This window comes from Apteryx rowi, unplaced genomic scaffold (assembly GCF_003343035.1).
Source record: "Apteryx rowi isolate R43461 unplaced genomic scaffold, aptRow1 scaffold_69, whole genome shotgun sequence".
In the NCBI taxonomy this organism is placed as follows: domain Eukaryota; kingdom Metazoa; phylum Chordata; class Aves; order Apterygiformes; family Apterygidae; genus Apteryx; species Apteryx rowi.
The window spans coordinates 1,940,408-1,955,889 of NW_020450971.1; the positions used below are offsets into that span (position 1 = coordinate 1,940,408).

Below are 15,482 nucleotides of genomic sequence, written 5' to 3' on the forward strand. Positions count from 1 at the left end.
AGCTCTTCTGCTCAACTGGTTACAGTGATACAACTTGCGAATTCAAGGCCTCCTACACTTAGATGACATACATGCACCTGTGAGCTTACATCTCTTCTAATTCTGTCCATTTCATTTTAAATTGTCATTGAGTTGCTTTGAACCATAAAGCCATTAGTCTGTGTTCAATTCCCATGTAGACAGCACTGGTCAGGTCAAAGCACTCAACAGCAAGGACTCCATGAGGTTCCCATCTTCTCCTTTCCTGTTCCCTGCTAAGTTCATAGGTTAAGTATATTCACTTCATTATTTCCTGCAGCCAGAGAGAAACAATCAGATGAGTAACTACTTTTTAATCTGTCTCAAGCATTAGAAATGCATTGTGGTCATTCATATAGAAATTCACCTGAATGTCAACATGAGTCTTTGAGGAGCTCTTTTGGCTCCCACTTCAGGACACAGCTACTCCGTTTCCATGACATACCACTTTCATCTCACTGCAGTCGATAGGAAAAACAAATGTACTTAACAGATATTTCATAAACAGTCTCCAGATTGTCACTTCTTCCCAACATTTTCCAGTTGATTGTTATTACAAGACTCATGTAAGTCACCAGCAAGCAGTGCAGTCCCTTTTTCTGCTCATCATGTTCCGACTGGTGGCGTGAGCTGTCAGACTGTAAACTCAGAGTTGTCAAACAGCTACAATTTGCGGTTTTAGTAAAACAGCTTAGCATTCCTTTGAGCAAACTACTTACAAGAAATATATTCAGTGGAATTTAAGGTCGGTAAAAGCCTATGCAGTTTTCTAGTTAGAACAGGATCGGTACAGAACCACTCAAATGTCAGTAAAGCAAGTTTTGGTCCAAATCAGAAAGACTGCCATAAGAGATGACCTTGTATTTCAAGAATAAATTTCCACTGAGACTTTGTTATCTGAGACTAACAACATAACCATTTGAAGGATTTGATTTTTTAAACACCTATTAAGATCACTTGGACACTTACTTGCTAGAACTTGACTACTTTCTAGTAGGCCAAATCACAGCTAGAAAGTTTTGCCCCTTAAATTAAAATAAAACAAAACCCACAAGACAGTTAATCAGAAAGCACAGTTTTCACCAACTTCTGGAGCTATTTTCCATATTTCCCCATTGTTTTCACAAGTGTTACATGTATTTGACTTGCTGTAAAATATTTTTATGCTATTTATATGAGGCAATATTTTCAAAATTGCAGTCCACCTCCAGTTGTTTCCTGTTCCTCCTTTGATTAACTGTAGTCTGTGTTTATATTTAGTACATGTATAGGCACACATGACTTGATGGTGTAACATCAAGGTTTCATCTGTATGAGTTAGGAACCAAGCACATCACTTGCGTGTGAATCACATACAGATCATCTCCTCCAAGAAGAGAAAATGTTTAAACATACCACTCAGCTGTGCATTCTACACAAAGCACACGTTACAGGCTTTAGCGTGGATAAATACTGTCAAGATTGTGTCTCAGAGCTGTTGCCTCATGGCAGTCTCCAGCTAACTCTGGTGGGGTTACAGTAACTAATGCACCAACCCATGACATGAAACGCACAAAGGAAGCCTTAGAGATTTTTAAGAAACCTACAGCCACTTTTTGGTACAAAATACTTTGTGACTTGAAGATCTAATATCTGATAACAATTCCAACCACTGGTTTTACTGGGAGCTCAGCTTAGGCAACAGCAAGTGCTTTTATAAACCCCACCCTAAAGTCACACATCCTGTTAGCATGTAAGAAAACCTCTTGTTTAGAGGCAGCTAAATCTTCTCCATGCTGAGACTCAGTAGGACATAAAATTCCACATCTGGTGAAGGAAGCTTTCTGTGGTCAGCTGAAGATTTCTAACATCAAAAATTCCAGAGGATTGATATGAAAGGCTAATGGGACTGTATTCAATCGACTAAGTATTACAGAGATGCAGCACCCAAGCACACATCTGAACATACAGACACGCTCTTTACAGCAGCACTAAGCAGAGATGCAGGGTTCTAGCAAACACTAATTTTCAGTGGACATAACATTCAAAATTACTCTTTTCACACTGCATGAATTGTTTGCATGTATCACTTTCTGCAAGACTATCTCTGGCCATTCTGGAAGCACTACTACGTAACACGATCACATACAGAGACTCTATTGAAAAATCAGGTGCCTGCACAGCCCGAATAATGCACAAAACAGTGGACAAAAGACAGCACTGAGTAGGTTGCTGTTATTAGCTGCCTCATATTTCAGGCTACTTACCTGCCCAAAGCGGAAAAAGCAGATGCTGTGGCAGAGCTCACTGAGCAGCATTTCATAAAGCAAACCTGTCCCCGCAAGACAGCTGCTGCACGAGAGGTGCAAACCCAGCACAAGGGCCTTCATTGTGCTGTGTCCCATCCCACTGAGGTCGCCTGAACAAAGTCCTTTGAAAGACAGCACTCTTCCATAGCACGCAAGGGAAAAAAAGAAACCGCCCTGAGAGAGAAGCTGGCAATGCTTCCTCAAGTTTACAGACAGGAAGGCTTTCAGGGAGAATTATAGAAGAACTAGAGCAGAATTACAGCCCAGGTACGGAGACAAGCAAGGAAGAGGAGGCAACAGAGCTGACTAAGGTAATGTTTAAGGAGAAATGCATGCAACAGCTGTAAGGAAAACCCCAGGAAGCAGCCACTGTTATGCAAGGCCAAGATTATCACGCCCAAGTACAGGTGATTCCTCTTTGTTTAGTTAAAAGTTGTAAGATTCAAGAGTAAGAATACAGCAAAACTCTGACTGTACTCTTGGGATAGCAAACATAAGTAGCACTTCTCCTTTGCATTTGAGGGACTGAGGGACTTTTTTTTTCTTTCCCCTCTCCCCATATCACCTCTCTGAATTTCTCTTCCTCTACCATTTATATTTAAATACTTAAAAAAAAAAAAGTTACTGTATTATACAACTTAGGGTCATTAATCTATTTTTGCCCTGGAAACTTAGGAAACAACGTTTGCGCAGGCAAGTGACATATTCAGTAACATCCGCTATAGCCATTCTATGGTGTACACACGTCACACACAACTGAACATGAATCAATTCCCTCCACACCCTCCAAAATAAACTTCAGGTGTTCAATGATACAATTTTTTCAGGTTACTAATCTTTTCAAATTCCTCCCAGTCTCCACTCTAAACAATTCTCAGATATATACATGCACTTTCTACAAGCATACAAGTCTGGATCGAGCCATTACAGAGCCCAAATCTGCCGAAGTTTTCCACTCTTAATGCTACAGACATTTGTGACACCAACTGTGCAACCTGTGGGAGAGCTGGCCATATAGACTAGACACCCATCTACTTCATAAGGCAGCTTCCCCATGTAAGTAATAGTATATTGCTAATTTGCATTTTAGTTGTGCTTAACTTGCTAATATTTCAATAAGCCCTTCCTTAGAGCTTCCTTCCAGCAGAGGCTAGAGAATTGTCATAAAACTCAACTGGGTGCGGGTGAGATCTTACAATCCTAGGTCCAAACACCCAAATCCCATTACCAGCACAATCCCCAACGCAGGTTTCTTAGGAAACCAATGCGAAGTTTGCACAGGGTAGAAGAAAAATCTCCAGCCTAAAATAGTTTTGCCCTGTGCTCTTCCCCCTCCCTCGTACCTTGCCAAATACCTTTGATTTCTTGAATCACCTAACAATTAACAGTATCACCAAGCCATGACACTCATTACCTTTCACAAATTCTACAAATGCTCATTTTACCAGAAAGCTTTCCCTGGTTTTCATTGTGAATAAGTTCAATCTTCTCCTGTGTGTGTTCTCCAAAAGCCAGTAATGTTTTCAAATCTCCAAAAAAATAAAGGTCCTTACACTGTTGTGTGAAAATACACGTAGCCCATTTCGCAATTCATGCACCAACAGTATTTGAAACCTTCATTCCCAGTTATGAACCAGCTTGATGTTCACATTCCATTTTCTCTAACAAGCTTAAAATGAAAACTTTTCCTCTTTTCACACTCCACTTTTCAAAATATTTATTGGTGTTTGCACAAGGCCTCTGAAGTCCTCAGATTTCATTTGTGGAGCACTTTACAGCACATTCGGAGGACACAACACAAGCCGATATATAGTGTTCAAGCTTGTTTCTTCATCTCTGTAATGCAAGGGAGAATTTCTCTCCTTTTCCCCCTCCCCTCTCTCAGATAAAGCTGATAGCTTTATAAGGCACATTTTATGTTACATAAATGCTTTACTTGACAATTTTATAAAGGGCTACAAAGCATTGAAAACTGGAAATGAAATGTGTGGGGAGCTGAGATGTCACATTAATCTTTCAGCTTTGGGGATGCTATTTTAAATTCTGCCCTAAGTCACAAGTAAAAATGTATTTTTCCTCTTTTTTCAAATAATAAATACGCTGTGCCACTTGGTACAATTGGCACTTCTCATTTGAGAAAGAGATGCTGGAATAAAACCCTAAGTTATCTAAGGTCAAGATTACATTGCAACTGTCAAATGTGGGAAAAACATAGCATAGCAGCTCTATGAATTCACAGACTCAGTTACCCAGACAAACCATATTCCACCAGCCCCACTTTCACTAGCACCCAGTCACTTAAAGTTAGTCATAATTTATTCTCGTGGGACTTGCCTTAAAGTCTCTTTGGGAAGTTACGATTAGCCTTGCACGCAGCAGTCTCCTTGCTTGCTGGTATCAGCAGTAACACTATGTAAAAAGGATCATAACGGGATGGACCAAATGTCCGTCTAGCCCAGCCCTCCGTGACTGATGGTATGCACCAGTTTCTTCGGCTCTTTCCTTAAGCATCCCCCGGACAGCATACAGCTTCCAAGCATTTGGGCAATGCTCAGCAGGCCCAGCACACAAACGCAGATGGATTCTGGCAGCATCCTGGGGCGATCGGGCAGTATAAAGCTCAGGTCCTTTCTCTGCGTTCAGCAGAAGTTAATCAAAAGTTACATAACAGGAATTTAAAAATATATTTTTCAGGGACTAACCATTTGAGGATTTCCTTAAGAAAGCAAGAACAGATGTACACACTGACTATAGTCAAAAAGTATGCCAAAGTCTAGAAAATTCAGCTCTGCAAGATGCTTAGATATTTACAATTTGCCTCCATCACCATTTCATCAATGATGTCACCATTTCATCAGTGACAACTATCCATCACAGTACTGCCAAATCCCTTTGCAACTTTTTCTTTAAAGAAAATTCCCTAGCTCCTTCTGAGAAATATGACAAATTCATCAACATGCAGTTAAGAAAACATGCAGTTGCCATCAAAGCTCTTATCCTGTGTGCAGACCAAAGCTATAATTTCCAGCAGAGGTCAGGACTGAAGGTAGGGAAAGAGCATTTAGATGGTCCACTGACCAAAATAAATGTCACGGAAAATTCCTCACTGGAAAACAGTAGATAATCAATAGAATACTAAATTGTTACTTCTGCAACTATTGTTTGAACACAGATGGGTTGTTAAATGAGCATGGTAACCTCAAAATGATTCCCAATTTATGTGACAATTATAAAGTGCTGGATTTGTAATTACTGTTTTCCTTGATGCACACATGCAACTCAAATTAGCATTAATAAAGTTACATGTATACACTGAAGAAGAAAAAAACCCACTCCCACTATAGCTCTTTCCCCTCAAAAATTAATGAAAGTATTTTTTTGTCACTCAACATTTATGGAATATTCCTGCACAGTATCATTCAAAGATTTAAAGATATAGTAAATGAACATTTAGAAAGAACAGCTGGAAGTTCCTCTAGTCATACTTGGGGAACAACAAACACACAAACAAAAACCCCAATCTGCTCCCAGATCTCACAATTCGTCATTCCAGACATAACAGCGCACTTTGCAAGACCACGCAGGGCTCAGCTACAACTGCTTGAAACAGAGCAACAGCACGACCAGTGGCTATTGCAGCTCAGATCAATATGGTGTAAATGCACTATCAAAATTGTGTGTCACTAAATAAAAGCTACTTCCTGCTTTCTCAGTTGATAATGAAAAGCTAGCGTTATAGCAGCACAAAAAATTCAATCACGAATTAGGCAGTGTCAGGTCAAGAGCAGGGCTCAAGCAAATTCTTAAAACAGCTCTGCTTCTGCTGTTCACCAGTTCAGCGATGAGGAGGTAAAACAGTCTACTTTCATAAAGATATGATGTAGTATTTCAAAATAAGTAATAGTCAAGCTTTTAACAAGAATTTTCATTCTCATCGGCACGATGCCTCTAATGTGAGTGCTCTTCACATGTTTTTGCAGCTTGATATGTTGAAAATTAAGGGCATATAAAAGCTGAGGGGGAACAGGATTTGGGTGCACTGTACGAACTTACCTTTCTCCGACTGATCATCTGGAGTTTGGTTGCCTAATGCTAACCCACAGCCCTATAATTTGCTATCAGCTTCACTGTCATTACCAAGCACTGCAAACAATCACTTTTACCAAAAAAGCCAATTCAAAGCTTCCCTTTCTGGGTGGGAGAGCCACACTCCCATAGCTGTTATTAAAATCATCGCTATTCTTATTCCATAAGAGTGACTGACAAAATATCTGTTTCCCCTGGAAATTGCTGCAAAGCTGAAGGAGTCATTTTAACAGGACACCCATGTCTATTCACAAAGATAAATCCTTTATTTAGTAATAATTACCTATACACAGATGAACAACAAGAGTCAGGGTAAGAAGTCTTCCAGCAGATGTTTATACAGTGTGGTTTTAAACTAGCCTTTTTTTGTTGAACATCTATCATCTTACTGTACAATGTGTATTTTACATTTCCATCTTCAAAAGAAACTTGAACATAATTTAAAATTTGAATTTTGAGAGATGTACGCAACTACTAATCCATATAACAGCACTGCTGAGAGTAAACTGAGAGGTCATCTGCAAGCAGCAAGTTATGAACTGCCATTTTTGAAAACCAAAACCAACCAAAAACCTCAAACCACAAGTTTGCTAACTTGGAGGTTAGAATAGCCAAAGAAAGATGGTTTGTGTCTTCACATTCTGTGCTCAGTAAGTTCTTGCATGGGAATTAAAATTAAATTCTGCAAGTTTAGAGTCAATAGATGAATATGCACTGCAAGAACCAATCTTTTTTTTTCCTGTCCACTTTTCACAGACATACACATTTCCTAAAAATAAAAAAATAAAAAAAAAGGAGAATGAGGGAAAAAATAAATGGCTTTTTGACTGCAAAATGGCAAACAGTTATTTTATAATGGTAGTAATTACTTTAATTTTGAAAAACAACCTGCTACAAATCCAGCAAAGTTCCAAGAATATGAAAAGCTGCTGTTCAGAAAAGTGATGTTCTGGCTTACAGAACAGCAGAATTACCAAGATTCACAGAGGCTGTCAGAGAGCTTCAAAATATATCATTTTTCTGTAACAAACTGTAAGGCTTTTTAAAGAGATGCCATATATATAGTCTCAAGGCTATATATACAGATCTTATTCAAGTCTCCAAAGCTGTGACTCTCCCAGTCAGCAAGTGTCATAAATGTCTGCCTAAAATAGTGATTTTTGGAGTCATGGCATACGAATTAAAAAAAAAAAAAAAAAAAAAGCCAGAGGAAAGATTTCATCTTCTTGTAACCAAGAGAGTTACCAAGTATTGCCTCTACTTCCTTGAGATGCCTGCTCACATGTAAAGCATAGCACTAAGTATTTTGTTCTTGCATCTGTTTGATAGATTAGTGGGAGGTTGTGGCAGCAGAGACTCCTGCTCTTTTGCAACTCTTCAGCTGTGCAACAACTTTTTCTGGTTTTCTAGGAAGCTTTTCCCATTTAATTTGGGAAGGTAAGCGGGAGGGAAGCCAAAAGAAAGCAAAAACCCTTTTGCTATCATCAGTACAGAAGTCTTCCCCCTTCCATTTACTGCGTGCTGCTGCTAAATTTACAATGGTAAAGTGTATTTTTTGTAACCTGTGCCTAAAAAGCAGATAAATAAGCACAGAGAGCATTCAAATAAAGCCATGAGCAAGTCAGGAATGTTCATCTAGCAACTCTGTGGCACAGGAAATTCTCAGTCATCTCCCGAAGTCACTGAAAGTCTTTAAAATAAATATTCTACTGTATCACGAGCCTTCTTTTTAGAAAATGCCTTTAAGAGTTGCCTCCTGCCACCCAGTTTGCTGGACAAAGCTGCAGCATAGGGATTGGCTTAAAAAAAAAAAAAAGATGGCAGAGATAGACAACAGTCTTACAGCCATATGAAACCCTTTACGGACTTAACCGAACTTTGATCGTTACTGATATTTACCATCCAAAAATGCTCCCTTCTCCCACACCTCTTGGAGTACTTGCAAAATTGGTCCTCAGTGATTAAGTACATCAGCTTTGTATCATCACTTATTCATCTGAATACTTCCTCCCCTCCACAAACACAAGCAAAATTGGCATTCAGATGGCTCCTGGTTTCAGAGTACTTAAAAGCCCGCAAGGCTGGTTTGCGTTCTCTCTTTAGACAGTCACTGGACTTTCAGAGCCCTGTCACGTTGGCCACTGCTCATGGGGTGGGGGAACCACCTTCTCCTCCATCTTTCAGGCTAGTGACATCTCTAAAGCTTGTGCCACAGGAAAAAGGTGTTCAGGATTGAAATATTACTATTTACAGCCTTTGTACATTATCTGCTGCATGCAACAGTAGACAAATTGTTTAATTCCCAAACTAGCTCTTGGGGTAGGAGGGGTGTTGGGGTTTTGTTAGCCACCGAAGAGGAAAGGGAGCAGCCTCAACTGTTGCTAACTGTTTCTGGCAGTTCAGAGATAACTGCACCTTTATAATCTACCACACTGCTATTACAAACTAAAAAAAGGAGACACTTGGTGAAAATAAAAGGAAGATGGGAAATTAAAATAATTCTGGACTGCCACTACACTAACAAGGCTTTACTTTGCTTCTACGCTCCAAGAATGAGAGCAAAAGTCCTTGCATTGGATGTTATTGTTAAAATAATTTTTACCTGAGGATTAATAACATTTTATTTTCTTGCATCATTTTAATAGTGAGAAAATGAATGGCTAGCAGAAAAGATAAAGGTTTAGCTCCCTGTAAGTTACTGTTGTTATATTCAGCTGTAAAGAAAGCTATAACCAAAAAAAAACCAAAAAAACCCCCACCAACCAACAGTATTTGCAGCTAAGTTTTCAGAAGCACCACATTCAGTACTTTGCTTTGCTAGTGCCCACAGAGACATCTTGCGCCTGATTTACAAACATAACTTCAGTGTAATTATACTGTTATAATTCCCCAGAAAAATGTTATTTTTAAACATCAAGAAATGTCCTTTTTCTTATTAAAAAAATCTATCTATCTATATATCTATATCTATAGATAGAGATACGCATATCTCAAATGAGGAATTATACCAGCATAACTACTGATAAACAGATATGGGAAATCTCCCAGGAGAGGTCAGGCCTAAACATACGATCCTGTGGTGTGCTGCGAGTCACAGAAATTGAGGTTTCTTGACACTGAAGAAGTTTTGTCTCCTGAAGTAGTGAGGTCATTGGAGCAACATTATCCAGGTCGATTTCTCATACATTAATGACATAATATAAATTTATGGTAGTCTTCATTGAATCTTAATTGCTCCCTAAGACCATGACTGAAATCAAGGCAAGTGCATTCTGTGGTCACTCATTCTGCTTTGACTTCTACTGCGAAGCAGATGTTGAGGATGCAGAATTCTGAACTCTGATTTCTTTTTCATTTAAGAGAAGGCTTCCAATTGTTAATATTTACACATTTTGCATGTATTCTGTGAAGTCACACTATATTTTTTCAATTTCAGATTTTTGTCAGCTCTTAGAACTTTTAGTTCTCTTTTAAAAGAATACTAATGCACTTCCTGGATAGTCCAATATGAAAGGTGCTTTGGAGCAGCGAGATGGATTATTTCAATACTTAGTTTGCTACTAGAAGCCTCTAATATTTTGTTAGGGCTCTTAAGTTTCACAAGGAAGAGAATTTCAAACCAGAGCACCCCTGAAGAATTTAAATTGCATCTTCCTCACTAGCAAATGAGTTCAAATTAGCCCAACTACAATTAAAACATGACTTATCAGCCATTAATGATGAGAAATAATGTAAATTGAGCACAAATCTGTTTACAATTTAATGATCCATCTCAAGCAACTACCAGGAGAATTTACYAATACCTAAAAACTGCCATAAAATATACTGTTAGTTAGAAGTAATTTTAAAGTTTTTTTCAAAAAGCTCAGCTCTTGCAAATGCCATTGAATATCAGGGATCTGTAAAGATGCAGAAATAAGACTTCTTTGGTTGAAGTTATGTTCCTCTGAGAAACAGTAAAACCCCAAAACTGCAAAACCCAGGAAGTTTTTGAATCATGAGTTAAAACCAAGAGCTGTGCTTCACTGCAACCTTGTGCATTTTTAACTTGTTATAGAAGATTAATCCAGGATCATACTTAGCAAGAACAGTTTCCACAGCCTTTCACACTATTGATAATTTCTTCTTGCAGCTTCTTCCTCTCCTCCTCTTTGGACATCTGATTGTTTCTCTCTTCCCATTTCTGATTGTTACTACTATTTCGCATTTTGCTGCTCTGCGTATGCCACATCTCATAATAGAGATTGCTCGGGCTTGCAAGGAGGTCTGTGTGTCTACCACGTTCCACAACTTTACCCTGCAAAAGAAGTGGAAGAAGTCAGCAATCAACATTACCAGATCTTCAGGACTATTAGCGCTGCCAACATATGGCCCACGGCTTCATGGTGCGGCTCACAGCGATTCGGAATGAGGAGAAGGCTGGGGCCGCAAAGGAAGACCGAACGCACGGAGCACTGCGTTCTGGGTTACACGGCATGGGGAAAACAAGGGCCTGTATTCTTAAACTTACGTAAAGAGGAGTATAGACTCCTTTTCTCAACCTGGACAAGATTTAAAGCCTACCAACATGAAAAGTTTTACTATTTAAACCGGAAGTACTATTTAAAATAAACGTAGAACTTCTTCCAGACAGCGAGGTGTTAAAGTGCAAAAGGCACATGGATGTACCAAGACAAACTGCATTTATCTCTGCTCGATAAGAAACACAGTTGAGCTACACTGAAAAAAGAGAGCACACACAAAGRGATTTGTGGCAGTTAAGCCAAAAACATTTAAAATCAGATTCTAAAAGCAATTAATGTAAGTCATGTTTTCAGAAGGGGCCTCAGTTGCTTCTGTCGTTAGAAGTGCCATCATGAAAACTAAGCGAGCAGCTCAGTTCATCTGTGCTCTCTGTTTTGGAAGAACAACACTGATTTATTGACTATCATATTGTGGAAAGGGGAAGGAAGAAGAGGAGGGGAAAACCCAAACCCTCCAGACAGCCAAGCACTATTCTGCAAAACAGACACCTATCTTTTTCATTTGAGAGAGACATTTACATCCACTGACTTAAACTTAAAATAATTTATTCATTCTCTACCTATTCTTTCTTTTGGGAAAAAACAGTATTCTATAGACAGCTACACGGACTTTGTATTAGTTCCAAATTCTGATCTACAATTAAATCTACCTCCTTGTGACAGCTGCTGATGAACATGCTGAGAAACAAAATTGGGTCTTGTCACTTTTATTAGTAGTCGTGCTGGTGAAATCTTAACAAATACGTAGTTGGCCAACATAACCGCAGAACTTATTTAAAAACGCTAAGTAGGTTAATTTAGAGAGTTCACTGCAGTGGAGACCAGGCTTATGAATTAAACTATTTTTATAACTTTCACAGTTGCCAGAAATTTAACTTCTCTGTTCAGCTTTGCAGCGTTAAAATCATTATTGTTAATGCAGTATTTGTTTACTCAATTATTCTGATTTTACCTAGGCAAAGCTGCTGAAATTACGATGCAATATTTAACATCGCTGAGCAAAAACAGTCGCAGTTTTCCTGCCTCTTTTCCATTACTGCTCCTCATTTAGCTGGCTGTTAAAGCAGCGCTCATCAAGCCGGGACAGCAAGAGGCAGCCTGCTGCTGCGCAAATGTCAGCGAGGCCTCACGAAGCAGCCGGACACCCGAAAGCCACGTGCCACGCTGCCTYGCTCATTCACAATCTCTTTCACACYGAAACCATTCAGGAAAGCGAGCACCCTAGCCGTTTTACAGTTTTAGGTTGTGTTTTTATTTTTAACAGTTACACTGTAACACAAAACACACTCCTAGTAAACTGTGAAAACAACAACAACAACAAAAAAATCGCAGATTGCCTTATAACATGTTAAAAAACATTTGCAAGATGTTGTAACATGCAGTTACATAAAGGATACACCTTAGGAAATGATTTTTCAGCCAAAGCAGAAAAAACAAGCAGAACAAAAGCGAACAAAATATCTACAGAGAAGCATGAGTGAGTTTATTCTACTACTTAATTTTTAGATTCATATGATGCTGAGCTTTGTACAGCAAAGATGGCCAGGAACATCACCGTTTCATCAGATTTTGTTCTAATTTCCCATTAAATCGTTTCGTGTACTATATGAATTTTTTTTTTCTAATATGTGCACATTTAAGTCACCAAATACACCTATAGACACAAGCATAGAAAACAACTAAAAGGAATGCAGAGCTGAATTTAACATCTACTACCAGCAGATTACAGCACTATGTTTTCAGCATTATCAGTTAAAAAAGTAACTATGAAGTTATTTTAAGGACATTTATTTATTTTAAATCTATAGCCAAATATGGGTAAGAGAAGAAAATAGACTCAGGACAGACTGAATATAAGGTAAGTGCTGAACAGTGATGTTAATCGATCAAATGTTGAAAGGGGTGTGTGTGTTTAAGGTAGACATACAGTACAGGAAGGGAATGATTACAATTTTCTAGAGCTACAGCAGAGAACAGTGCTCAGATTTCTAACATAATTAGGCTGAACAAGCCTACAACAGCTTTATCTGCATGGAAACAGAGCATGCTGTCCTCTCTCTTCCCATTGCAAAAAAACCCAGTGGATGCATATGAAAGCCACTCACTGTATAATGAGAACGAAGCATAAATTGGGGGAAAACATTAGGAGCCCAAACAGATAGGAGCATATAATAAACTAAAAATACGCAACATTAAACCATTCCCAGCTCATCAAGTGAAATTTGTAATAATCCATATAAAGTACATGTAATTAAATGTACTGTGCAAACAAAGTAATAATACACACAACAAAAAAATCACAGAAAGGTTTCTACAGCTGATAAACTGTTAGTTGCAAAGAAGAGAAATATAAGTAGTAAAGCTTGGGCGAGATTTTTTAAACACGGTTCATTTCCAAAGGCAGAGCTTTCAGTAGCTCGGTAAGGGTTTTACTATTTCAGAGCGTACACATAAACTCTTTACAATGACATTATGCCAAAGTTATATTTCACAGGGCGATAGCCTCACCTGATCGAGGACAATGATCTCGTCCGCATCAACTACTGTTGACAACCTGTGGGCAATGAAGACTGATGTTCGGTGCTTCACCATGTCCCTCATGGCACTCAGGATATTCTGTAAGATTAAAATATAGGCACGCGCTTACACATTCCTAGGTAGTATGAAAAGAAATAAAATGCTGTCTAGAAATATTCAAATTATTTTAAATGAGTGTTGAGAAACATCTCCAAAACTGCTGTAGTTTTGCAGTATGAAACAGCTAGGAGCATTTATAGAAGAAGCAAAGAAAGCTCAAGAATGAACCACTTGGGGCTCTGACAGCATCCTCAAAATTGCAAAAAAGCTTATATTCAYAGAAAAAAAAAAGATATCCCAATGGATGAAAGAAGAGAAGTGTTACTTGATTTCAGGAAAATTTCCTTGGGCATTCAGAAGCATCATCAAAAGCAGTTAAGGCACCTGAAAATAATGATAATACACTTCCCAAATGAAGAAAGTTAAAGGCAAAAWATCCCTCTCAATACTATGCCAATGTGGAACAGGAAGCTTAAAAAAAATTGTTGGAATCACTTCCTACCTACCACTGACTTGGCGTATACTTTTCCACCTCCCCACACTGCATCCAGATGCAGGCAGCACCAACTGGGAGTTTGTGCTCTTGCTACAGTAAGTGAAGCGCCCGTTTTGTTTTCCTGGAAAAACGCTAGGCTTTGTCAAAAAACATGCTGATCACCTAACATACTTTTGTGGGAAGGACTCGTTTTTATTTGCCGTCTTTAAAATGCAGCTCTACTGTGTAACCTTCAGCTTTGCTTATGATTCTTGCAATAAATACAGCCAAGTGAAAGAATGAGGTATTATTCTGGAGAATTGTGTTAAGAACATTTCCAGTCAATACRAGGGAGCACAGTCGGGAATCATTATTTGAAAGCTGTACTATATAGATGTACAGTATGTACCTTAGCTTCTTCGCATCTGGAAAATGGAAGTAATTTAGCGATTACAGGTCAGTAAATTTGCTCAATAATCTGCAGAAGTGAAGACAAACATACACAGAGCACTGGTTTTAGATGACACTAGTTGTGAAGTTAATGCTGCTGCTGAGAGTTTAGCGTTTAAGCAAAGACGCAGTTGTGAAGCCGGCCGCAGTTGCTGTGGCAGTGTCATGACATCTGTGTCACAACCCTCCGAGGTTTCGCGGCCCTTCCTGTGAAGGGAATACAAATTAACAGCAGCGCCGCAGGTTACGCCTACCTGATTTGCATCTCAGAAAGATGCTGCACAACGAACAAGGGGTTTTCTGTCTCGCTTCATATCAAAATCGTTTAAGACTTATTTTTAAATGAATACTAGATGCCAACTAAACACCTTTTAAAGCGGACTGCAAAGCTTCATACGTCACGGCCAAATATTTGCAACCGTTTCAAGAGATGCATGTTTAATGGTGAGCAGCACCTCGGAGCCCAAACCAGAAGCTGCACCCAGAGACAGAACCGATATTCTTCCCTCTGCCTGAGGTGGACGAGGCTCGGATCTCTTGCTCTGGCCRCTAGGAAAAGGGATTAGCCATAGGGTCACTTAACTAATATCAGGGAAACACATGATAGCAATCAGGCAGGAAGAACAGGGTGCTTTCTGAGAAGGAAAGAACAAGGAAGAAGTATCTGGATCAGACATCATTACACCACTTAAGTTTTATATTTCTTTCTGCCAATTTACCTCTTCTGTAATCGAATCTAAAGATGATGTGGCTTCATCATAGAGAAAAATAAGCGGCTCCTTTAGCATCGCTCTAGCGATTGCAACTCTTTGCTTTTCTCCTCCTGAAAAAGGGGAGGGGAAGGGAAAGGGGATGAAAAAGAAAAAAGTTACAATCGTGACCTGCAGGATATTCTAAATTCAACAGCAGAGGTGTGTCTGTTCAAGTCTTTTCAATATACATCATAGTTACTACTGATACAAGTCTGCATACAGGTTACATAAGATACAGCGCAGGTTCTTGCTGCAGGTAAATAAAGTGATTCAAGATTGTTTCTTTTTAGAAAAAGAGGGCGAACTATTTCAT

General features: G+C 38.9%; 1 protein-coding gene across 7 annotated transcripts in view; it reads right to left on the bottom strand.

The window, feature by feature from the left end:
• Nucleotides 1–89: 89 nt before the first annotated feature.
• The window catches only part of ABCB7 (ATP binding cassette subfamily B member 7), a 52,805-nt gene continuing 37,412 nt past the window's right edge, over nucleotides 90–15,482 (bottom strand). For 5 of the 7 annotated variants that reach the window (XM_026086369.1, XM_026086372.1, XM_026086370.1 and 2 more), the window contains 3 exons: nucleotides 15,137–15,240; nucleotides 13,424–13,531; nucleotides 10,470–10,689 (listed from right to left, as the gene is read on the bottom strand). In XM_026086369.1, coding sequence (XP_025942154.1) covers nucleotides 10,471–10,689; nucleotides 13,424–13,531; nucleotides 15,137–15,240 — 431 coding nt within the window. In that variant the 3' untranslated portion in view covers nucleotide 10,470. Of the gene's footprint in view, nucleotides 293–6,635; nucleotides 7,162–10,469; nucleotides 10,690–13,423; nucleotides 13,532–15,136; nucleotides 15,241–15,482 lie in introns of those variants that run through there. The other 2 variants (XM_026086368.1, XM_026086367.1) reach the window with 2 other exon arrangements.